Here is a 25,825-nt window from a genome sequence, read left to right on the forward strand (position 1 = left end):
ATTTCATATTCCAAAGCTTTAATGGCAGGGAATTTATTTTTTTTGTCACCTCGCTTTACAAACTTAATGCCGTGATACGTAAATCGAGGTGAAAAAGTGCCGTAAAATACAAAAGTTAGTCGCACTTGAATCTTTCTAAACAACTAATGCAGAAAAGACAAGAAAATTAAAGACCTCTTTATCACAATAGGTGACATCACGTGTCAAAAGTAAGAATCAGTACACAAATGCTGCCTTTGGTAGCAAAATATTATAACACACAAAATCCCAGCTGACAAAGTTGCATTCAAATCGATTGTTGCAAACTGGTAACAACACAGTCAGAGTGCAAACTCGCAATCAATGGTTGCGAAATTGTCTTAAGACTTCATTGCGAAAATGCGAGATGTGTCCCTCACGAAATAGCGTTTGAGTAACAGTAATATTTTTTTCCAACCAACAATTCAACTGATAAGACGTCCCGTACAGTCCTCAAAGCGTCGCCTGCCAGTGATGGCGACCAATTATCACACGCAAAAAAAAAAGAGAAAAATCTGGTGCTCCATGATTGCGGAGGCTTCCCGTTGTATGCGTGCCTCCTAGAGGATGTTGCATAAAGGCTTCTTGGAATTGCAGGAAAAGGCCTCGTCGAAGTTCTTCATGCGTTCGAAAGGAAAGCTGCACTTCGCCGCCCCTCTGTCCGTTCTAGCGCAGTCCTGCAGTCCATAAAATTGGCAGCATTGGAAGTGCTGCACTTTCGGCATTGTATTATTAATCCCACATGACCAACGTTGCGTCTAGTATAACAGCAATACAATACCGTCAAAAAGTGTCGCATGCGTTTAGGGGTATGATCTGGTTTAACCGGAGACTGCATTTTGAACTCTTTCACTCTAACATTAGACTGCAAATGATCTAGCAAACCGGTTCCGATATCGTTCTAAGACTCTGTACCACGGGTTCATTGAGTGCTTACCTAAAAGTGGAACGATTTGTGACAACCATATGTACCACTCGATCTAGTTACAACACTGTCTCAAATAGAAGGAATTCTTCATGCAGAACTATAGCTTTAAAGAAACCCTTCCTCACCATGAGCAAAGACGCAGTGTCCCTGTGGTTGTTTTGCTCGCACCAATTCTGCTATTAGTTTTGCGACTTAAAACTAGGAAGCGAAATTTATGCGTGGCGCGTATTGGCATTAGGACGCCTTGTCAACAAGGGTGCATAAATAACCTCATGCTAACAGGGCCCATTTTACCATCGCGTCCTGACAGTGGTCTGTCTTACTTTGAGGCAGGCGAATGCGTACATCGCCCCTTCTTGGGTCAGCCACGGCAATTGTGGAAGGTCCAGTTCTCTCCCAGCGCCGGTGACGACCATGGCGGGACGAACGCAGGCGTAGGCGAGGAGGTTTTCTACCATACCATCCAGCGGGGTTCCCGGTGGTCCCAAGCACTCGGCCGGGATTGAGGCACCTGGTTTTACGTACCTGAAGAGAGAAACCCCGTTTGCGCCAGATTTTCCTTACAGTCCAATTAGGTGACGTGGCAGCGGCGTCGGCCGACTGCCATTGCAACAGTTGTGATTGTAAAACCGTAGGCGTTGAGGTGGCGGGGTTTGACCGTTTTGGCCAAGTTCAGTCATGTGTGCTCGTATAATGGATGTCTATAAACGTTTTCAGCACTGGAACAAGGCACTTTATCTAGGAATCTGACTTCTGGAAAAAATCAGTAACCAGTATTGCAACTAGCTTATGCTCTCATATGACCCACGCCTCGCGCAGACACGACCCTGCGGGGCCTGGGGGTAACGCAACAGCCGGCCTCAGTAAGAAACCACAAAACGAACAACAAAGCGCCTACCAATACGACGCCCCCCCCCCCTTCCCCCTCTTATGGGAGAAGACTGATTGCATTACGAAAATATTAAAAACTTTAAGCCTCATGCCTGTTACCCCAATTTTCTGTATACAACATCCCGCTCAAATTTGGCCCCGTATTTGCTTGCTGCGCTGCAAGTGTCGTTGAAAGACGACACTCTTCTGCCTCCTCTGCAACGTAACACGCTCTCCTCGGTTATTGTCCCACCCCTCCGGCCCTTCTCTCCCCCCGCCTAGCTCCTACCATGGTTAAAGGAATGGCGACTTTCTCAATTAAATTTATTTCCCGCACTTGCTCTGACTGCGCGCCATCTCGTAAAACGGCACGCAACTAACCTGCTATTTTTCAACGCAGAAATTTGAGCTACTTTGTGATACGACTACGGCATGGTAAAAAGCGCACTAACGGGGACAGAAGAAGAGACAGTGACACGGGACGAGCACTAAACATCAACTAAGGCTTTATTGAAAAGAAAGGCAACATACACAAGAATGCGCAGAAACGATAAAAACGGTACGTAAGGCGCAGCTTTCCCAGAGAATGTGATTAAAGCTGCAGATAGGCTTCTGTTTTCATTTGTGTGAAAAGCCAGAGACGGAGTGATCACGCATTCAAGGAAAATGACGAATGCGTGAGCACTCCGTCTCTGGCTTTGCAGGGTAGCAAAGTTCGTGAGGAGCTAGTAAATGCAACCTGTTACTAGCTTTTTTGTTAAGCGTAAGTGCTTCCCTCATTTGTTCCGTCTCCTAAATGTTCTGTTTTCTTCCAGCCGGTACATGTTACACATTTACGGAAGATTTACTATCAGTGCACTACAACTTCCACACCTGAATTCCTTCAAATTGCTAAGTTGGACACTTTGTTGCGAGTTAGGACACGGGCGAACTATTCCACCACTTGCAGCGCCTGCGTTGAGGGATATGCAGCTTTCCAAACATTCGATTCCCCCCGTGCAAACACGGCATCCATGAGCGAATGAACTCCGTGAATGGGCGTACCTTTTGACGAGGCTTCTGGCGATTAGGTGGCTTATTCCCCCGACGTTCGCCGCACTGGGCCCTCCCTTGATGAAGTAGGGTAGTTGCAGAAACAACATGGGAATCACCAAAGCTCCGCTGGTGGTCACTTCGATCTCGGTGTAAAGCGGATCGAAGTTATCGTCGTCGGGTTTGATGATTTTTCGCCATTCAGTGGCCCCTCGTACCCAGCTGGAGAAGAAACTCAGATTGGACCACGGAACGGGCTTGTAGTAGTCACTTAGAACATTTATATAGGTGGTGACAGCGGGCAGGCCGAGAAGGATTTTCACTGGCTTGGTGAAGGAGTCCAGCCACTGACTGCAGAAATGTAGAAAGACAGAAACAACAGACACCCACGTAGATTTAAATCTTGTGCATGGTGGCCAGCTGCAGCCTGGCTAACAAGCAAATTGTCGTCCCAAAATATGAAGGAAGCTCACACTAACGCGTAAAACTTGAAGGTAGCGAAGCTGGACGCAACAGTAGCTTATTCCCTCTTTTTCGCCTCACGGCGTTGTTTAAGCGTCGCCGCTGTACCAGCGACCACAGCTGGATGTTCTTTCTACTCCATCGCACACGGATCCGCGCGCACGTCGCCTTTCTTCGTCGCGCGCACTTATCGCTGCGGCGGCGGCGTCCTCGCCTTCCTCCGCCAGGTGGCGGCACGAGTCCCGCGCGCTTCTCCGTTCCCTCCTCGCCTATCTCTCCCCGCCATCGGGCGCTGCTCCAATCCGGGCTCTTGAGGAAGGGGGTGTGTTTTGACCTCTAGCTTTCAAGGACAAAACTGGTCACCCCGCGAAAACTTACCCGAGGTAGCGTACTGTAGCTTTCGCTACAAAAATGCGGCGTCTTCCAACTCTTCCATCTCCCCCCCCGCATTTCAGAAAAACACCTCCATCTGGTGTTATCGCAGGCGATAAGCGATGAGGGGCACCAATGTAATAATGCGAACCCCTTTAGAGTTGCAACGCCAAGGTTAGTTACTGCGAAATCCTTTCATGTCCCTCTAGCGGTAGTACCCGTCGATGCCTTGCTCTGCCAGTGTAACAGAGAGTTTAACACGCATGAAATAATCCGTAAAAGTTTGTCGTAATTTGGCCGTGAATATAGATTCTCCTAATCTTGCATTGTTTTGTAAAATCGTCGGCGGCGAGCGTCACATATATGAGCACAAACCAGCAGGACACCTGAACGGGCCTGGGAAATAATCATCGATTTCGAAAATAAACACTTGTGCCCTTTACAGCAAACCCGTATACCGATACGCCCCAATAGATAATTCGTGTATATGGCGCCCGTAGACTAAACTCGACAAAATACGCTTTACGGCTAAGCCAACTAGCTCTCTTGTGTGTCATGCCCTAGTTTGGCTTCGCTATCAAATCACGTTCACACTGTGGATTCTGGCAGCATAGATTTATAACCCTCTCAGAGGTGTAATTATAAAGATAATGCTTTAGTGAGCTCCTACACTTTAATAGGAACGCACTCCCAAAATTTCAAAATTCAAGGGGCCAGCACTTTAGGCAGGGCGCTGATATAGCATTTCAGCCGGGTTCACTTAATTAGGGGTGCGAATTCAAGATCCCGCTTGCTCTCATACAGGTTTCTTAGCCCAAGATCTTGAAACCCATTAAGGGGAGATATTTTCGTGGGTAACATTTATTTGTAAGCTAAAATCAGTTGAATATATCAACTAGGTAAACACACGAGAAATGCGTAAAAATACGTAATTTACCCCAAAGCCTGATTGTTTTCATTGGGCTTAGTAGCAAAGAAACTTTTTGAAGCAGCCTTTAGACAATTGTATGTGTTACCTATATCAGCAAGAACTAGCTCGATATGTGAAAGCGCCTGCGGGAAACTTCTAAAAAAATAAAAACAGACATTTGATCCCTTTTCATTCGCTCGGAACATGTAATTTAATAGCAATGCTGCCATATCGAGCCTCTACACCATGACAGAAATATATTGTCGCAATTTCCCGAATATATTTCCGAATATATTCGCGAAATAGTCCAGCAGTTTGGCTGGACGTTATTATCAGCTGTTAAGCCTTTTTCACTCCGTCGAGGGAGTAATTGCAAAAGGTTCGCCTTGACCTTGTAGAGGCTTCTTAGAGTGAAATACACCATTCAGTGTGAATCTGTATCGGCAAACATCAACATGGGCAAACATCAACACATCCGACACCGTCTGCAATGAGGAGCGGTGACAAGCTCCGAATTCTGCACCTAATTCCTGCACACAAGGCGCCAAGACTGAGACCCCCCGCCTCAACCTTGCGCGCCTTGCAATGGGTATACAATATTCAGTGCTAACTCTACAGCGTGAGCGAAAATTTTTTGAAAAAATTACGCCCACCTCTCCTCGCGGGAACCCTGGTGTGATGCGACGCTGAGGGGGTTCAAGCGCAAGCGGAGAGCAACAATCGACCGAAAGACCGCCGGAGACCGGCACCCCGGTTATATTCTAGGCACTATATATGCGCAGCACGCCCGAAGGAGTAAACCGCGGAGAGAGAGAGAGTACTGCACATGCGCAGCACCGCGCGCAGCGCCGCCCACCGGCGGAGTGAGAGCGCGCTGGGCCGCACACGCTGTCACCTGGGCACGCGCCGGCGCCAGTGCGTCTGCCGCGGCTATGACGCAACACAATCCAACACAATCCACTTTAATCCAATCCAATCCAAGCCAAACCAAGCCAATCCAATCGAATCCAATCCAATGTCCCTCGCGAGAGTGTGTTCGCTATCGGAGAAGAGAGTGGGAGAGTGGCTGCGGACAACGGACGCACGCCGCGGACAACAACGGACGCACGCAGGAAGGACAGGGCCGCCGACAAGAGATGCTCTGAGCGTCGCATCTAAAAAGGCCCCTCTATTGCATCGATATTCTGCTTTTCAACGCTAAGAGCAGCGACGGAGGGAGATACGGGTAGACTAGATACTCCACGTCATTGACATGCATTCCATGACACTGTCGTCAGTCATCCCATGGAAGCTGAATCATGCCCTTGTGTATCACGCCTCCTGCTCAATTTCATCACAACTTTTCGTACTCTTCAACACCGCACAACTGTCGGGTACTGGAGGCTACCTTACTGCGGACAAGGGACTGCACGGGGCTTTTTAGATCGGAAGCTCTACTACCCTACATCTTTCAAGACAATTCATCGTGTCGCAATAACCTTCAGCCGCCGGCGCACAAGATGTGTCATCCTCTCCTATCGCTTCGGTTTCTCGGAGCTTCACTGCTGCGCTACCACGTGACTAGGAGAGGGTGAAACGGTTGCTCCGCCGGCGCCTTATCCCCCAGCGGGGGCTGGGCCGCCTGCACGTGCGGTTCAACGCAAGCGCATCATACGACTACGCGAGGGTTTAACGACTGCTACATAAAAACACTGCACGCCTGGGAGCGTGCACTGGAGAAACACACGGTGCACGTACACGGAAGCGCTAGCTGCTTTGCCGGTGCATGGTTCCTCGTTCTCGCCATCGAGGGCGCGCAGGCTGGGACGTCTCTCCTAGCTCAGCGCAAGCGAAAGGTGAATGCGATCATCCAGTAGACATAGTTGGACAGCAGGCTGCAAAATCTCAAGCAAAGACGAGTGAGTGAGTGCAGTGAGTGCATAACTTTATTGTTCCCCAGACGGAGGGGTGGAGGGAAGAAGTGAGGTTGGCGACCCCTTCGTTCTTCCCCCCTCAGACGGCGGCCAGGAGTCCTCGGTCCCTTGCGGCGTCTACGGCCATCTGGACGGCCCGGAGTTGAATGTCCGGGCCTTAACTGAACAGCACAGTACGGTCTCCCACTGCTCCGAGAAAGTGATGTTTAATTCTTGAAGCGTGCTGTTGACTTCAAAGGGGCAGGCCCAGAAAATGTGTTCAAGATCGGCCCTTGCTGTACACAATTTACACTTATCTTCATAGAGCCCGAGGTAACTTCACCGGGTTCTGGAAAGTGTAGGATTGAAGTAGATACCACGCTACTGACTCCCGCGTTCCCACGGTGCGATGAGCTGCGAAATATCTTGTCTTCCCTAATCGGTAATGATCAATTATGTCCCTATAGGTTACCAGGGGGTCCCTACCCCCGTGTGGAACGATGGATCAGGTGTTCCTGGGTAGTCTCGGAAGCTCAGACCTCGACCCGCCTCGTGAGAATTTTCGTTCCCTGGAAGGGCAGAGTGAACCGTTGCCCATATAATTTGAACCCCTCGGACTTTTGACTCTTTGAATCCCCTGAGGATTTATTTGGCCTAAAGTGAGATCCTTCCCTTTGCGAAGTGCATGATCGCAGACTTTGAATCGCCTATTATGAATATTGCTGTAGTAGAAGAAAGCGCTTGGGCAATGGTTGCCTCTCTCCTACCTCCGGAGTGTCCGTGGGAAATGTTGCGGAGGCTAAGCAATGGCCCTGCCGATCGGATCGACTACTGCTACGGCCATGGCGTTGTGGCCACGGCATCGGCCGCGTCCACGTAGACTACGTCATCGGAGCGTTCGAATAGCTTTTGAAGCGCTTTGGCTCTTTCATTCCTGCGTTGTAAATGCACGGGATGCATATATACCTGGGCAGAGGGGTTGTGTGTATCCGTGCCTTCTGCTCGGTAAAGATATCCACCTTTTTTCGTTGTTGGGTCTCATGGGTGACGTGAAGCTCTTGTAGGACGTGTCTGCCTCTTGCACTTTTAGAGTGTCTTTCTAGCTGTGCTATTTTTGGGGGCTTCTACGAGCTCGTCTATAGTATTGTGCAGCCCCATCGCTTCAAAACGTTCGTTCGGTGCCGTAAAGGGTATGCCTAGTGCCTGCTTGTAGTCTCGCCTAATGACGTTATCGATTTTTTTTTTATTTCATGGGATTTTAGTGCCAAGGGCGTCGCGTAGACTATGCGGCTAAGAACAAAAGCCTGCATTAATCTAACAAGGTTACCTTTTTTCATACTATTATGCCAGCCGGCAATTCTGGAGATAAGGCAGACTGTCTGGTGTACACTTGTTTTGAGCACCTTTATGTTCTCTGGGTTGAACCATTAGCCTGTATGCAAAGACCAAGGACTCTGGTACCACGTACGAGGAGAATGGGTCTGCCGTCCGCATAGAGCAGGGTATTGTTAACATCGGGGTCGCGTTTGCAGCCTCTCCTCATTGGTCTGTAAATGAGCCATTCGGGTTTTTGTGGCGAGCAGCTCTGCCGCAGTGATAGGACGTCTTAATTCTCGATTTGCTGCTCCCGTGTAAGTTGGAGGAGTCCCTGAGGGGGTTCGCATGAAGGTATCGGTTTCTGATTTTTGAATAAGGTCATCGAGTGCACCCTTGTATTCATGGAGTATTCACAGCGGAGCTGTTCTACAAGCCGTAAGCTCGGTGTTGCAGAAAAAAGCGCGTGCGTAGCGGTGATCGCCGTGTCTCCAGCTCGCGCAGTGGCTTTAGAAAAAAAAAAGAAAAAAAGCTCCAGCGCTGTCGTCAAGCGCTACCGCGCATTTAACGCTTGGCACGAGGAACACGATGATCTCGATGCATATGACCATGACCGCTACTAGAACAGTGCAAAGCGACGACGGAACATGTAAATAAACAATTTCAAACTTGTACAAATGCCTGGTGATGTGTCCTTCAATGCTCACGTATGAAGAACTCCTGCAGCTTGGCTATGGATCAAGCATTGCGCGACTTAGTGCAAGATTCGCCATTTGAGCTGGTGGAAGTCTGAAATGCTGAGGGTGACTTTGCATCCACCGCTCGCCGCGAAGACGACGACGACCTCTTCGATGCATATGATGACTATTACTAGCACCTCATCTATGCAAATAAGCAATGATGCTGAAACGTAATTATGTGTCTGGCAATGCTCACCTACAACACCTCCGCCATTCAAGTCTTGCGGGTGAGCGCAAGCACCCCTGAATTTGTTTTGCTGAGATTGTGTTTCTGAGTAAGCTCGCTGTTTTCTGGGTCTAGCAGACATCCGAGGACATGCCCCGTTTTCGTGAGTCCCATCTGGAGCTCCATCCCATCTCAGGTGGAGTGCCAGTTTTGACGCGTGAATTAATTCGCGTAATCCTCAATGTATCTAATTAGTAAGGCGAGGCGCCTGCGAAGGCTGCAGTTGAGCTTCTATTTAGGCCAAGGCGGGCCTCTTAATAAATAACAAGGGTGGAACAGGGTATACATGGGTTCGGGAGCCATCCTGGGAGCAGGCAAACCTGCAGGCTTGGAGCAGCCAGAAAAGCCTTTTGGGACATGTTTGAAGCAACCAGAAAGACTGTCTGGCAGGGGGCTGGCACAGGATGCTGTGCCAGCCCACTGCCAATTAAGTTTAACCTATCTACCATATTAGGCGTTCTACCGTGCACTAGAACGTACTCTGAACCAAGAAAGCAGTTCTTGTACAATATCTGGAAACTCACAATATTCGGAGTTACCTACCATCGGCCCCAGCGACTGCGCAGCGTTCTCACTGTTCCAAGGGTAAGCCTCGCGCGCAGAGTCGAAGGGGATCAGACAACAGGCCTTATTTCATGCCCGGTAGACGGCAGCCTTCAGCGAATTCACTGCGCCTTTCTGTGAAACCAGACACTTCCTTGCCTTTTAAGTGCAGAGCACTTTAGGCGCTCGCCTTGTCGTCCTAGCTCGCTCGCTCGACCCAAGTATATAGAGCGCCAAGGCGACGTCCCGGGGTAACGCTGTTGTTCGCGGCGTACCCCAGAGGCTTCGAAAGCCAAGCGGCTTATATAGTCATGAGCGTTCGAAACTCGTGAAACGCTGGCGCTTGTCATACATCTTCCCCTTGTTTAGCGCAAAGAAAACTATAGGTACATTTGAGGAAAAATATACGTAATTAACCGGCAGCGCCCGCGTTCCTATAGTTAACGCCCGTTGGGTTGGTTTTTACATGTAAACGCAAAATGTGGCAGTGCAACGCAGGCCCGTGCGGGGAGAAAAGCACGAAGAGAACAGAACTCCCGCTGGTGCAGTTTCAGGCAGCGGGCGCGCGAGCACTGCGAAGGCGGGAAATTTGAATTTGCTTGGGGTGGTAGCAGTAAGCGGATAATGGCGGTACAGCCCATGATGGCGAATCACTGCTCTGCACTTCCGACAGCTTTCACATTGAGTGGAACGGCTTTAATTTTTCTCTATCGAACAGCGGTTTCAGTGTGCGCTAAGCCGAACGTGGCTTTGTCCTCGTCCACCAGAGGATTGCAAGAGTCAACGAATGTGCGCCGTAGACTACGTAACAAGAGCGTGTTCGAAGGCAAAATTATGGACCATCCTCCAGATAAGCAAAGCTAACCCCAAATTTCACAGCGAAAATGAGTAACTACCTCACAACAATTGAGAACAGAATTAACAAGCGAGGGCAAGACGTCCAAGACCCCATTTGGTCAATACATGCAGCTAAGCTTGTCAAAAAAGTCCGACTCAAATGAAATCCACCTCCAGTAAACTATAATCTTTCATGCGAATATATTCGGTTTTCTCTTTCCGTTTGCAATGTGACACACAAACATTTCACTCAATTCTGGTCATTTTCTATTGATTGTGGCGCAGAAGTCCGGCACCGGCAAAGAGAACCGTGCAAATGCAACACAAAGAAATCCAAAGTGAAGGCGGAGAATGCGCGTAGTGCCAGCAGCCTTACAACTAAGCAAAAGCCAACGTCCATAGCCGCTCATAGCCTTGACGAAACCGAAGCCGTAATCCCACTGAAACCAAAAACACGATGTTTAAGCCAGGTTTTCTAGCACGGGGCATCATGGCAGTCGTGTCTCGCGGCACAATTGTGGTTCTATGGCGCAAAAAAGCGCTGATAAACGAGTTCGGCGCAACAGAGGCGGTTCGGCGCAGGATGGCGCAGGTAAACAAGTTTGGCGCTCAATGGCGCAAATGGCGCAGTTGTTCCACCCCTGAAAGAAGTAAAGGCGAACTTTCACGAAACACTGTGTGCAAATTCTGCTTTTGCTGGTGATAGATAGGTTCAGAAGAGTTAAGACTGAGACATTTTAGGTGCGAAGCACCTTAGGACCTCGCAATGTTCGTCCGTTGGCGTCCGTGCGCACATCAGTACAAACCGAATATCTGTATGTCACAACGCCTAAAAGGTTGAAAAACGTGGCAAAAAAGCTAAAACCATAACGATCAACGCTAATTCGCGGAAAAAAGGTTAGAGTGAGAGAGAGAGAGGGAGGGAGAGAGAGAGACGCACAGCACCGTGTAAATCTAAACATCTGTGAACAAAGGGTTCACAAAAGGTTAACAAGAACAAAATAAAAGGTGCACAAAATGTTACAGAGAGAGAGAGAGAGAGAGAGAGAGAGAGAGAGAGAGAGAGAGAGAGAGAGAGAGAGAGAGGAGGAGGGAGGGAGGGAGGGAGGGAGGGAGGGAGGGAGGGAGGGGGAGATTCAGACAAGGATAGAGAGAGAGAGAGAGAAGTTGAACAGTTTCGCGTGGCTCCTGGAGAGCCGTGCTGCACCTGCGCTAAGGTGGCCCCATTCTAGCCACCTTACCTGCGCGAGGAGCATCGGATTGGATTGGATTAGATTGAATTGAAATGGATTGGATTGGATTTGGACTGGATTAAATTGAATTGTATCGGATTGGATTTGATTCGAATTTTATATGCTGCACACACGCGTTGTCACTCATTTACATGCACGAGTGGACAATGTCACGGGTGATTTACGCTAAGAACGATCCCCAGTGCTTCGCCCACTCGTCATGATTCGTTTCGTGGCTCGTGGAGATAGGTGAATTTTTTTCGTTCTATCCTGAAGACACGTGTAATGCCCCCCACATTTATTCGCCGCATTTCTCGGAATAGTTTGAGGCAACTATCTCGCAGTTAGGGATTGAGCCTCACACAGGTATGCAGGAGGGCAAAGTTAAAACAGGCAGAGGAGAATGGTGCTTACTGGCCGCTGAGGCAGGCGGAGATCGCGGCCGTCATGTCGGTCACAGCGTCACGTGTGTCGTTATCTACTCTAAACACCGATGAGACAAGCACAGGCTCGAACATGTGCGCGACCATGCGCGTGCACTCCCACCGAAACTGGTACTCGTCCGGCGCCCGGTAGTGCCCAAAGCTCCTGGGAAAAGGCGTTGCTGCTTGAGTCACAGGTGCTGTTAAAGTGAAGTAAAGTTTAGTTCTTCTTCCCCTTCAGCCCTTCAGGAATGCCCCGCCGTGCCTCGCGTCGCCGTGAGGGACGAGGCAAACCCCGAGTCCAAACTATGTACATTTTATGTACACGATATATATTCAGGACAGTTTGAAACAACCTGCCCCGGAGAGAGATGTTTGCTTATTCTGCTTAACGAAGGCTTGAAATATGGTCAGAAATGAGCACACTTGGTTGTGGATATTTTTCACGAATTGCATACTGAAACGTGCTGACTCAAGAGACGTGCTGGGTACGCTTTGGAACACAAAAAGGAGTTACACGCACGCACGCACGCACGCACGCACGCACGTGTGTGTGTGCGTGTGTGTGTGCGTGCGTGCGTGCGTATGTGCGTATGTGCGTGTGCGTGTATGTGTGTGCGCGCGTGCGTGAGTATGTGTGCGCGCACTCGCGCGTGTGTGTTTGAAGCACCCGCCGACGCTGAGCAGACGGCGCTTCTCTTCGCAGTAAGTGCGAGAAGAAAACCGTCCAATAGCACTATCGTTCCATCGTCACTTACATGGGAGGATCTTTGACATACATGCGTTTAAATGGCGGTGACCAAAACACACAGGAAAGGGTGGGAAAGGCGCGGCAAACTTTGTAACGGAAGTGTAGTTTTCCGCTACAAGTAAAAAAGTTATACTTTTTTATACGGCACAGATGACGTTGACCACCCAACCGTGTTCATTTAGTGTAGGGCCCCTTTAAATCAACCTACAGCAACTTAAATGCCAGCTTTGAAGCACTCCTAAACGAACTACACGCAGGCATTCAACGAGTACTCCATACAACCCAATCCCTAATGAGCTAAGACCAAATTCCATCCACTGCTCTTAATGGCTAATCTTAGGAAGAGTATAGCGCTATGGAAATGGAATCTCCGAGGATAATCTAAGAAAATGCAGAGCCTACAGTAGCACGTCCAAGCTCAGGAATCCTCTCCCCAAATTTTAAAGCGACAAGAAACGGGACGATCTCGCTCCCAGGGTACAAAGCATTCTAAAGCAGTAACGATGTTAGCACAGCAGCACAAGTACGCCGCAACATCCCAGCAGCAAGGGGACAGTTCGAAAACACAGACATCAAGCACAACTTTGTAACCATCCACTGCACACAAAAAGAAGAAGACACACTTCACCTGCTTAACCTATACAGACCCCCAAAAGCGCACCAAAAAACTATTAAGAACCTCTTCACAGGAGCTAAAAATGCAGCAGGAACACAACCCATATAACAGGAGACTACAACACACCATACGGAACCTGGGGTTACCATTAAGACACTGCAAAAGGGAGAAACCTATGGGAACAGGTACAACAACATCTCACATTTGAAAACAACCACCAGATACCCACCAGGATAGGAAATAGCATGCAGAGAGACACCACACCCGATCTCATCTTCACCCATCAAACAAGCAACAGGGCAAGTAACAGAACACGCAATAAATAGTGATCACTAGATAATACCCCTTGCTAATAAGCTAAGACAAGTAAGACCGCCAAACATAATGCACCGGCCAAAATCCAGACTTCATAGACAAAACCAAGAAGAATCGCAAGAAACAACATTCCTAGAAGAATGGACACAGCAACTACTAGAGGACGCCAAACTATATAGGAAAACGACAGAACAAACTCTCTTAAATGAAATAATGGACCCCCATCTCCTACGCCTTAGCATATTAGAGCATATCCTACACCGAAGCATATTAGAGCACCGGAAAACGCCGGTGGCGGAAAAATAAACACAACCACCGCCTACGCAGAAAACTGCCAAAACTAGGCGAACCAATACAAAAACATACATGTCAACTAGAACAAACCCAATAGGATGGCATGTGCAACCAATGCAATGAATAAAGAAATCTGGGCATGAAAAGAACCGGGCAGCTATAAAAACACATAATTGACCCCAAGAACACTACAACAGAAACAAACCGAATAAATAATTTTAATTTGTTCCAAGTTATTTCTGAACCTACTAGGGGATCTAATACTTTAGACGTTCTTTTAAGTGGCCCCCCAGAAAACATTGGAAACATTTTGTTCAATAACGGCTTTAGCAATCACAAAGTACTCGAACTACCCATTTATGTCCCATCAACCTTCAGTGGTTCCACAACAACAAAAAAATAGAGATTACAATAAAGCTAACTATTTGAATATGAACAGTGAACTAAATGTGTTTTTTATCGAAACGTTTTTGCCGTTGTTCTCTAGCCGGTGTGTCGATGAAAACTGGATGCTGTTCAGGAATAAAATGTCAGCGCTGATTGATGAATATGTTCCTCTAATCTCAATAAATACGGATAAAACTAACCCGTGGTTTAATAAGCATATTAAACATTTGAGGAACAAAAAGAAATGCTTGTATTTGAACGCAAACCGTGCTTCTAGCCCAAGCTCTTGGGCGAAATACAAAGAGTGTCTGAAAAACTAAACGTCTGCTATTACCGCTGCTAAGCACAAATATTTTCATTGCGACTTGCCTTCATTCTCAAATCTAATCCGAGGAATTTTTGGGACACAATTTTACATCCCAAAGCAGATAACAACATTTCTTTACTAGGGGACAATCAAATGCCTCTTAGAATCGATGAGTGTTCGTATGCATTTAACACGTATTTTGCATCTGTTTTCATGTGGGAAGATCATTCCAACATACCCATAGTTCAAGATTTCGACTGGTCATTCATGGAACCCTTCGACATCACAGTTCAAAAAATCGCATCACTGATTACTAACCTCAAAACTTCCGCTGGCATAGGTGGTATTAATACTAAGGTGTTAAAAATACTATATCCATTTCAAGTCAGATTCTTTTTCACATCTTTCGGCAATCTTTATCATCCGGACAGCTACCCAACGACTGGAAAATTGAAAAAGTGGTTCCGGTCTTTAAGAGTGGCGATAAAGCTTCCCCCGATAACTATCGCCCCATTTCACTGACTTGCATTTGTTGCAAGCTTCTCGAGCATATCATCGCCTCCCACATTTACAATCACCTCGAGTCTAATAATTTCTTTTTCACTAATCAACACGGGTTTATAAAAGGCTTCTCATGTGACACTCAACGTTTGGAATTCACGACTGCCTTGCACTCAAACATGGATAACAATCTACAAACCGATTGCATTTTTTAGACTACTCTAAGGCTTTTGACCGCGTCGCCCACTGCCGCCTTATTTCCAAATTATCGTCCCTTCAATTAGATTCCCTTACACTTTCGTGGCTCCGTAACTTCTTATCGTTTTACAAGTTATCGTTTTACAATTTACAAGTCAATAGATTCAGCTCCCCCTTCACTGACGTCATATCGGGCGTCCCTCAAGTTAATGTTCTTGGCCCTTTACTCTTTCTAATTTACATTAATGACTTACCTACTAATATCTCGTCTTCCATGCGGCTTTTTGCAGATGATTGCATTATATATCGTCCCATACGCACTCTTCATGATCATATTGCCCTTCAAAATGACCTAAACAGAATTTATAATTGGTATAACACCTGGCAGATGACCCTTAACTTATCCAAGTGTAAAATAATTTCTTTCTCTCGCAAGCGAAATAATTCTAACCACACATATTCTATCAATACCACTGACTTAACAAGGTCAACGTCATACAAATACCAAGGAGTACACTAAACACCTAACTGGTCATGGTCGTCTCATATAACCACAGTCTCTGCCAAAGCATCGAAATCATTAGGTTACCTACGCCGAAACTTGCGCAACGCACCTACGGACATTCCGTAAATTAGCCTATTTAACTTTCCTTCGTCCACAATTAGAGTTTGCTTCATCTGTATGGTGACCACATCAAGCTTATTTAATACGAACACTAGAATGAATTCAAAAGAGAGCTGCGCACTTCATTTCTCGAAATTATGACCGCCACGCTAGTATTACTCAAATTAAAATATATATGTCAATTCAGCTATTAGAAACTCGCCAATCAATTGCTTTTCTCTGTCTTTTGCACAAATACATATTCAGCTACGCCATCTCCACTGCCTCTGGAAGCACCTGTCCGCATGTCAGCACGGCTTCATAATCAATTAAGTTTCAAGCTAATATTTGATAAAACATGTTCATCCAACTTATCTGCCCTGCAACGTGCCATTTCATTGTGGAATGATCTTTCAGACGCCATCGCCTGCTTATCGAACCGTGATGTATTTCGTGAGCGACTTACCAGCCATTTTTCTTGAAGCTTATTGGCACATCTTAATATTGTTGTCATATCGTCAAACTTTCTTTTTTTTCTTTCCTTTGTTTAAAATTGATATTGCAGTCTACTTTAAGTGTAATAAAACTTGCTCAAAATTGTGTAATGATGTTGTCTCATATTATTGTTTTATGCCATTTCACATTGCTTCTGTTTTAATTTTCTACCCCACCTGATACCAAGATGTTCATAATACCCCCTATTACAAAACTCATGATGCTTCATTGTTGTTTCATTCTTTACCCCAATGGAATTCCAATGTATTGCGCTGTGTATTTTTGTTTTTTTTTTGTTTTTTGTTCCCCTTCACGCAATGCTCTTCGGAGCCAGTGAGGTACTGTGAAATAAATAAATAAATAAATAAATAAATAAATAAATAAATAAATAAATAAATAAATAAATAAACACACTTAATACAAAGCCATGAAACGGACAGGAAGGACTCGTCAGTCAAATTAAAGGGAACCTGAAACACTTACATTCGACTACTCAGAATGTATTTTGGGGTAAAGTCTATTGTCCCAGCAATCACCTCCCGCAAGAATTATGAAAATCCGTTCACAATTAACGAAACTACGCGCGATGAGAAATCGCGCATAATTGTTCCCTCTCAACCCGACCGCGGACAACGCGACGAAAGCTGCGCTCTCTCTTCCGGAGAGGAGGATGGCTCGCGGCATTCTTTTTAAGTTTTCTTTTCTCCGCAAGGCAGTCATGGCCCATGGCTGCCTGCTCGCAAGCGCGCTCTCAGGCTGGTAGGGCGTTTTTGAAGCAATTGAAAGGGGAGTATTGAGTTCGTCACTCAAACTATGCGCGCACTCAAAAACACAAAAGAAACACAAAAACTATGCGTACAGGTTCAGGCATAATGCGGTTGGTACACAGTGCCGACGACGGCGGATCGTCACAGGAAATTCGAGAAATAAGCCGCGAACTTGACCAGCGACAGGCAATAGGACAGCCATGGCCCAAGTGACGTCGTTTAGGCCATGCCAGGGGTGCACAATGAGCAGAATTAAAGAGAGCGTGGTTGGTTTTTCCACGTCTTTCACAGCGATTTGCGCGCTTGCCGCTTCACGTGCTTGTGTAATATTTGGCTCGGGTATTCCTGGCAGTGTAATCTAAAGGTCGTGCAGGTTTACTTGCACTGCACAAATCACTCTGACGCGGCAGCAATTCTAGCCCTAGACCTCCACAAAGCATGCGACAACGTTAAGCACTCAGCCATCCTAAAGGGCGTACAAGAAACAAACCCGGAACAAATAACGTAGATACATCCAAACTTCCTCTTCAATAGAACAACAACAACATCAGTAGGGGGTGTCAAATCAGGCACCACAACTCTATACCAGTTAAGGAAACACCCGCCGCGGTGGCTCAGTGGCTAAGGCGTTGCGCTGCTGAGCACGAGGTCGCGGGTTCGATTCCCGGCCGCGGCGGCCGCTTTTCTGATGGAGGCGAAAAGCAAAAACGCCCGTGTGTACGAGATTTCGGCGCACGATAAAGATCCCCAGGTGGTCAAAATTAATCCGGAGCCCTCCACTACGGCGCGCCTCATCGCCTGCGTTGCGTCGGCGCGTTAAACCCTACAATCAATCAATCAAACCAGTTAAGGAAACCCAACAAGAGGCCGTACTGTCACCACTACTCTTCAACATATCAATACTGAACATCCCAAGAGAGAAAAAAGTACCCCCACTAAAATATCCTGGCTACGCTGACATCATCACACTATAGATACCAAGAGGCAGCTACGCTCACATAGAACACATCCTTGAAAAATCATGCAACCTTCTGTCAAACGACGACAATGGTTGAACGCGACGCTTTCTTGTGATGGATTCATTGGTTGTCGTCTAAGTTTTCCAAAACCGCTTCGACCATGTCGAAAGGAGCAATGGGATAGGCGCCGGCTTCATACCGTGAGGTGCCAGGTTCGCTTCCGCACATGGGAAGCATTTATTTTTCTTTCACTTCCGCGTTTTCGCGTTAGAGACGCCATCAGTGAGAACACTACAGCTTCGCTTTAAAAGGAGCACAGGCAGTTTAAAAAACTGCCAACGAAGTGAGACTAACATGCTTACCTAGCAAGTCGGAATCACCCCTGCTCCAGCCCATAAGAAAGAGAACACACCTCCACCGATTTCCCTCCACATTCAACATCAGAAACACATAGTTAAAGCAATCAGACTATGCGGGACGTAAGTCCACGCGGGACTTACGACAGCCCAAGAGCAAGCCTGGAGACTAATGCCATTGCAAACAAACAAATATCCACACCCAACCCGCCTGCACGTTATCCACCCAGGACAGGCCCCATTCCCGACCTGCACTCTCTGCACAGCGCCAGACACCGTATCCCACATAATGTGAGCGTGCCCCCGAAATCTATATCCCCGAATCACCACGCCTGAGCAGTGGAGAGAAGCACTGGCCCCCCACGCTGGGCTTATGCGACCCGAACTTCTCACACTGAAATCAACTTAATAAGGTTCATTCTCTCTCTCTCTCTCTCTCTCTCTCTCTCTCTCTCTCTCTCTCTCTCTCTCTCTCTCTCTCTCTCTCTCTCTCTTCATACGTGGCCCGCTAGCACGCTCTTCGGACGCCAGCTTCAAGTGCCCACTAATGCACAAGGCTCCGAGACCACGGCGGAGACAAGCGCCATCGGATGGTTCTGAAAAAGAAAAGAAAGCCAGTGGGGTGCCCGGTTCCTCCCCCGCGTCCCTCTCTGATGGATATCACTCATGGATGTTCAATCATGCAGTAGGCGACTCCGGGCACTCAGCGGCGCATTCAGCCAGGGAACAGCAGCACCGGGAAGAAGCGCCTCGAAAGCCGACAGAAGAGACAAATAAGGCTTCGCTGTAATGTACATCTGCTTGGTTTTGCCCCTGGTTGGCTGATGAGCGGTAGCCTCCAACCTCTCTCGCTGCTATAGGCACGTTGCGCTGATGTTTTCCTCGCAAACAGCAGCGCCTTTTAAATGCAGAGCATTTCAGTAACTCACGATGTCACCCGCGTTGTCCCGTCGTAGTCCGCACCGTCGTTGTCCGCACCGTCGTTGTCCGCACCCCTCCCCCTACACTATATAAAAGAAAATACTATCCGGCGCCAGGTTTCGATCCCGCGACCCTGCGGGCGGAACGCAATGTACATGTGCTCTACCCACTGCGCCACAGAGCCGACACAGAATGGGACGCTATGAACGCGCCTTATATCGTTGACTCATTCAAATTACTGCTGACGAGCGCACTCTCGTCAGCAGTTGCCACAAGTGCAACAACATTAACGTAACGCAAACTACTTAACGTCGTGCGCCCCCGGAAATGCTCTGCATTTGATCGTGCCCCTCGCGAGGGGGATGTTTGACGCTACCTCTTGCAAGACCGAGTGCAACCGCCGAGAACAAGGTCCCACGAGCGGCGCGCGCGCCGTGGACTGCTGGCGCCATCTGTCAGCTGCGACGCGAACTACCATCAAGGCAGTCAGAAAACCGAACGCGCGAAATACAAACTGGGTTTTAACAAAAGAACGCTTAGATGCTAAACTGTAGCATAAACTCTGTAGGTGACTGTTTAGATGGGACTCTGAGAGCATCTCTTATCGGCGGCCCTGTCCTTCCTGCGTGCGTCCGTCGTCGTCGGCGTCCGCACTCTCCGCCGCTCACCCCTCTCCTCTCCGATAGCTAACACTCTCTCGCGAGGGGCATTGGATTGGATTCGATTGGATTGGCTTGGATTTGGATTGTAATGGATTAAAGTGGATTGTGTTGGATTGTGTTGCGTCATAGCCGCGGCAGACGCACTGGCGCCAGCGCGTGCCCAGGTGAGAGCGAACACTCTCTCTCAACATCTGCGGGTGTGCAGCCCAGCGCGCTCTCACTCCGCCGGTGGGCGGCGCTGCGCGCGGTGCTGCGCATGTGCAGTACTCTTTCTATATCCCGGTGGTTCGGGGGGTCATTTCTTGTAGGAAAGATGTCACGCATATCACGCGCTCAGTTCGTAGCATTCATATTACGTAAGTGTCGGCGCTCTGTCCCGGACACCAACAGCCGGGATTATCACGAGTCACGCATGGGTGCCTGCCCACACAAAGAAGGCATCTAAGGTAACGTCATGATAACAAGGCCGAGAATAACAACAGTTTAAGTGGCGCACGCGAAAATACGTTAGCTGTAGATATTGTAGCCGACCAGTCAGATTACAGATAATACAAATGGCAGGGACGAACCGATGTATTCATCAAGGCCGTCTTTCTTTACACCGCGTCTCAGTGCCAACCCCATAGATCGTTGGCACGGCATGCTGCAGGCAGTGGGTGATTACGGGTAGAGGAATCGCCACTCCTTTACCGACGCCCTAGCGAGCGCTACAGACAACCTTAGTAGGAAAAGTGCTGCGCTCACAGCCTATACAATTTCCCCATTGCTTGGTGCTGTTAGCTCACTTGTTGCCCGAGAAGTTGACGGGATCGGCGAAGGGCACCACTTCGTCGACCACGTGCCAGCTGGTCCACAGAAGGAGCTCCGCTGAGCTGAGCTCGGCCCACACGCTTTTCACGACGCTGACGAGCAGGTCGGGATGGTACAGCGTGGCGCTGCGCTTGTACGGAGTCTTCGCCTCGACTGCGTCCGCGAATGCCGTGGTGCTGGGGCCGACAAACCGCACGTCCTTCACCTGGTCGCCATGCAGGGAAAGTGATTATTTCAACGTTCGAACATTTGGGGCCAGTTCAAGCGAATGTGGCGCACTCAGACTCGTCTACCTGATGCCTATAGCTGTGTGCCCTCCCTCTCTAACTTGGCAAAGGGGTGAAGCTGCTGTCAGAATGTCATGCCCATTAACTGATACGTAAATAGGCCATGAAGGCAAAGTACAACCAGAGTCCTTCAATGCCTTTCTGGTCATGAAACTTCGCTGTCACGCTATGGGAGAGCTTCATACGCGCCCGCGCCCCGGCGCTGGTGTTGATCGGAGAGCAGCCGGGGGAGTGGTCAGAGCGCGTTTGGCAGGGAACGGACCACGGAGTAAGATAAAACAGACGCTCGCCGCCTTATCAGCAGTGCGTTCTCGCTTTACGTGTCGCGGGCCGTTCAAATGGACGTACCATTTCGTGAGTGGCGAAAAAATTTGGCACGAACTGGCATGCTGCTACCGCGTTCCTGACTGCCGGTCTGGCTCACGTATCTTGCTCCGTGGTCTGGCTACAGAGCAGCGGCGGCCGCCCGATGCCCTCCGATCTGCGGTGGCGCCACTCGCGGTAGCCTTTGTCCCAGTACGAAACTTGGCCGGGAGTTTCATGACCAGAGAAGCATTGAAGGACTCTGGTACAACCTTGCTCATCTTGAAAGAATTGGCTTTTGGTAACGCCCTTAGCTTCGTTAGAGTGACGAAAGATATTTAGAGCTGAAAAATCGGGAATGCACGGCGCAACAAACGACAAAAAAAAAAGCAAAAACGAGAGGTGTCTGAGGTTCGGTATTCAAGAATGTGCGGAAATGTTGAATACCAAAATTCGGCGAAGTAAATGTTTAGGAACCACCAAAGAAGATAAAATTATTAAAAACTTACGAAATCAATATATATATTCCACCTGCAGAAATACAAAGAATGGCCGACATTCCACCCTGCGAAAATGGATATCTAGCAAAGCTGTCGTAAAGCACTACACATGCTGAAGCGGGACGCATGCGCTCGGTGTCTTGGTTGAGATCTGCTGGGCCCTGCTTAGCCTGACGCGTGTGCTCGGCGTCTACTGCACTTCAAACGAGGGCTTCGAATGACGTCAACCGCCCTTTTCGACAGCAGCTGCAAACCTAATCTTTACCAGCAACAAAGGGGGAAAGAGGGGGCTCATCATTCATTACGCGGTTCCGATGCTTGTTTTGTATTTTTTAACGACTACTGAGCTCTATGCTGTACCCGTGATTGCACAGAAATATGTGTCGTTTGCCTTTCATAGTTGTACCCATGCCACACGTGCGCGAAAAATGACATCAAGTGTTTAGGGGCCTTAAAATACCGAATAACATTCTACATGCCGAAACGCAAAGGCATTAAATGTGTTAGGCATGAGGATGATAATGACCAAACAGAGAAATGCGCTTATATTTTATAAGTCTTTAACGTAGAGAAAAACGTCTTACAAGGATTAAAAATGTTTTTGTGAAAGAAAAGGTTATGAGAAATAGGGCTTTCTAAAAAAAATGTGTGAGCCATTTCTAGAAGTGGCTTCAGCAGTTGCCGTCGCCTGCCAGCGGTAGCCAAATCCGAAATATTCAAAACGACGAGTAACATCACGTTGTGCCTTTTGCGGCTGTTTTAGTGAACTCCGTCTTCTTCTGAACTTCGCCACCAAGAGGGCACAAAAAATCGTCTTATTTTGAAGTTCAGCTACGTTCCGAGTCAATATTCTGGTGCTGAGAGTTTCGTTGATTCCATTTGGTGCCCATCGCGTTCGAGAGCAGGCAGATTTAAGGCGTTCGTGAAGGCGAATGAGTTGTACGGAACACATTAATTAAACCAAAAAGGACCAAAAAAGAGCAAATGGCACAGATTTTTGCGTATAGCAGCGAATTAATGGCCTTAAAACTTAAAGCATTAACAACTTAATGTCATTTTTAGCATACGTGTGCCACGGGTATTAGTCCGGTTTCTTGTTAAAAAACCGCTGTAAAAGTTCTCGTAAACACCGCCATCACACTACGAAGACAAACTATAGAGCCCCGAAGAACAAGCCGGAATAGCAATACTACTGGAATGAAAACCAACCAAACCTGTAACGTTGCTGTGGATTAGGCGGGTTGATACACAATAAAAGAAATTTCCGCTTGAGCGTAAAAACCGTAAAACGGTAGAACATAAAACACGAACGCAACAGCTCTGCGTCTTGTGTTCATGTTTTCTTTTCTAGCGTTCATGGGTTTTACGTTCATGCTAAAATTTCCAGTCAACCGAGTAGCGCCCTACATGTGAACTAAAATGCATAATTGGCTAAGTTAACACGCTTAACGTTTAACGGTTATAATGATGTCAATTGACGAACGAATACAAACTTAAAATAAGGGCAAGAGGCGCACGAATGCTTGACATTAGTTTTTCGTCACATATATACCAACCGACACCCGTTAAGTCACGTAAGGGGGGTTATCGTCGGCTTGCTCCGACGCCGATCTACTGTAGAGACAAAAAAATTACAGTAACCGCGCTCCTGCCGCACGTATTACCTCGAAGCAGGCCACGAATCATTGCACGGCTTCAGCAAATGCCACAGGCTGCCGGTCGCTTTAAAGAATCGTGCCGCTCGCTCGGCGCGCAGCGCAATCAACTGCCGGATGCAAATGTTGAAAAAAAAAAAAAAAAGAAGACGAGGCATTTCCGCTGAAGTCCTGAAAATTGACATACAAAGACTATCGTCTTTTTCGACATTTGCGACGAAAGGAGCAGATAAGCGGCCAATTTTTGTTCGAAAGGTGTTTAGCAGCCAAACAGATTTTTGATGGAAAGCGCGTTTCAGTGTCCATCGGCAACGTTAATTTTAAGGTCTAAGGAAATGCAGCTGCGGAGTAACATTTCGCCGTTGGCGGTTCAATATGGGAATGATCTGCTAACCAAGGCGTATTCGATATGCCCAAGTTGGATTTGAGTACGCTTCTAGAAACGAGGATAGCATGCGGAATGTATAGTCTAAGAATCACTGTGGAAAATGGTAGGAACAATAGCAAACTACCACCATCTCCAGATTTTTTTTTTAATTCGAAATCGTGCCTCTTGTCACCTTGAATAAGCGCCCCCCTATACTGGTGTAGGGTACCATGTTGGGCTAGTTGGTTGTGAGATACGAGGGAGGGAACAGCGCACATTTTGACGAAGGGCGGACAGAAACACACACCACAAGCGCTGACTGCAACTGATCCCTTTATTACAAGTTGCGGAAAATAAATAGCACACTCAAAGAAAAGAACAACAAGCGCGTACAGAAGAGAGGGGGAGATTGCCTAATCTGCCAAAATCATTTATGTCATCACTGGATTTATCGCCACATTCGCTGTTTCCTGGCCTCCAAGAATGCGATTCCCTTTGGTGTGATAGCTATCGAAGCCACGCTGACACAGTTATCACCAGCTTTTGCAATCTTTGCAGCTTCAACAATTTCCCTCGTGGTTTGGTTTTTTTCTCTTAAAGACTGCCGTTGTTTTTGTTTTTTGTTTCAAACTCGGTAATACGACCAGCACAGAGCATGCAGTGCACGTGGCCTTAATGTAATAAAATGTCCGTCGGTTATCACAAGGCCACGTGGGGCACCACGTACGTGACTGGTTATTTTGTTAGTAAACTTATATAACATTTTATTTTTATGTTTTGATTTTTGTTTTGATTCTGTTCGACAAATAGCTTAATTGTAGGGTTTAACGCGCCGACGCAACGTAGGCGATGAGGCGCGCCGTAGTGGAGGGCTCCGGATTAATTTTGACCACCTGGGGACCTGTAACATGCGCCGACATCTCGTGCACACGCGCGTTCTTGCTTTTCACTTCCATCAGGAAAGCGGCCACCGCGGCCGGGAATCGAACCTGCGACCTCGTACTCAGCAGCGCAACGCCTTAGCCACTGAGCCACCGCAGCGGGTCATTCGACAAATAACACCCATTTCCGGTATTATAACGATTAGATGTGTTAACGCTGCCGATTATGCGTTTTTATGCGAATGCGGGCGTTTACACGGTTGTTCAGTTTTCACAATTGTTGATTCCTATTCCTTCATTTTTTTCGGGTCATTATTTGACTGCTGTTTGCCTGGGGGAGGGGGGTACATTTAATAGGTATTTTTCATTTTGTTAGAGCACCTTTAATTTCTCAAGTTCCTTTTTTTTTTAAACTCCCATCTCCATTTACCCGATCATAACGAGGGGTTAACTCCGCCAACTATGCATTTTTGTGCACATGCAAAGCGTCGCACGTTTCGGGTTGCGTGGGGTACCCTGCAAAGAATGTTGCGCATTAAAACATCCAGAAAAATTGACGCAAATAGAAAAAAGATATCTTCCCTTTCTCCGTGTTCGCCGAGTTAAGATTGGTTCAATAACAAAGGTTGTAAACCACGTCATTGCCATCTGTAAGTTGCGCTGGGAGATGTGCGCACGTAGTACAAGCAGAATGCACACATGCAGTTTTGTTCTATTCACACTTCGAAATTATTCAAAGCGTCGCAGCATTAGCGCTTCTCTGACCTCAACGACGACCAATGGCGTAGGAACAGTCGGCTTCGCTAACGCGGTTGTGCCCGTGGTGACGGCCACTCTCATCCTGCTGTAGACCGTTGTCCTCGATGCTATCAGCGAGGTGGTGCGCCGTCGTGACGCCTGCCACGCCTGCCAGGTTCTTGGCATAACTGCGAATGTAATAGGCACGCAGCTGCCGAAATATACCTAAATCAAGCGCGCCCAGCCATCAAGCTCGTTGTCAAGATTGTCACCTGTGCGTGCGTGTGTGCGTGCGTGCGTGCGTGCGTGCATAGACAGACGGACAGACGGACAGACGGACGGATGTATGAATG

General features: G+C 47.8%; 1 protein-coding gene across 1 annotated transcript in view; it reads right to left on the minus strand.

Moving 5' to 3' along the window:
• Window positions 1-409: 409 nt before the first annotated feature.
• Window positions 410-25,825, minus strand: part of LOC144153144 (uncharacterized) — a 35,159-nt gene continuing 9,743 nt past the window's right edge. The window contains exons 3-6 of the mRNA XM_077684795.1: window positions 20,717-20,946; window positions 2,861-3,199; window positions 1,270-1,471; window positions 410-695 (exon numbers count right to left, since the gene is read on the minus strand). Of these exons, the coding sequence (XP_077540921.1) occupies window positions 579-695; window positions 1,270-1,471; window positions 2,861-3,199; window positions 20,717-20,946 (888 nt within the window). The 3' untranslated portion in view covers window positions 410-578. The remainder of the gene's footprint in view (window positions 696-1,269; window positions 1,472-2,860; window positions 3,200-20,716; window positions 20,947-25,825) is intronic.

This window comes from Haemaphysalis longicornis, unplaced genomic scaffold, assembly GCF_048455015.1.
Source record: "Haemaphysalis longicornis isolate Haplotype H1 unplaced genomic scaffold, Haemaphysalis longicornis Haplotype H1 scaffold_9, whole genome shotgun sequence".
NCBI lineage: Eukaryota > Metazoa > Arthropoda > Arachnida > Ixodida > Ixodidae > Haemaphysalis > Haemaphysalis longicornis.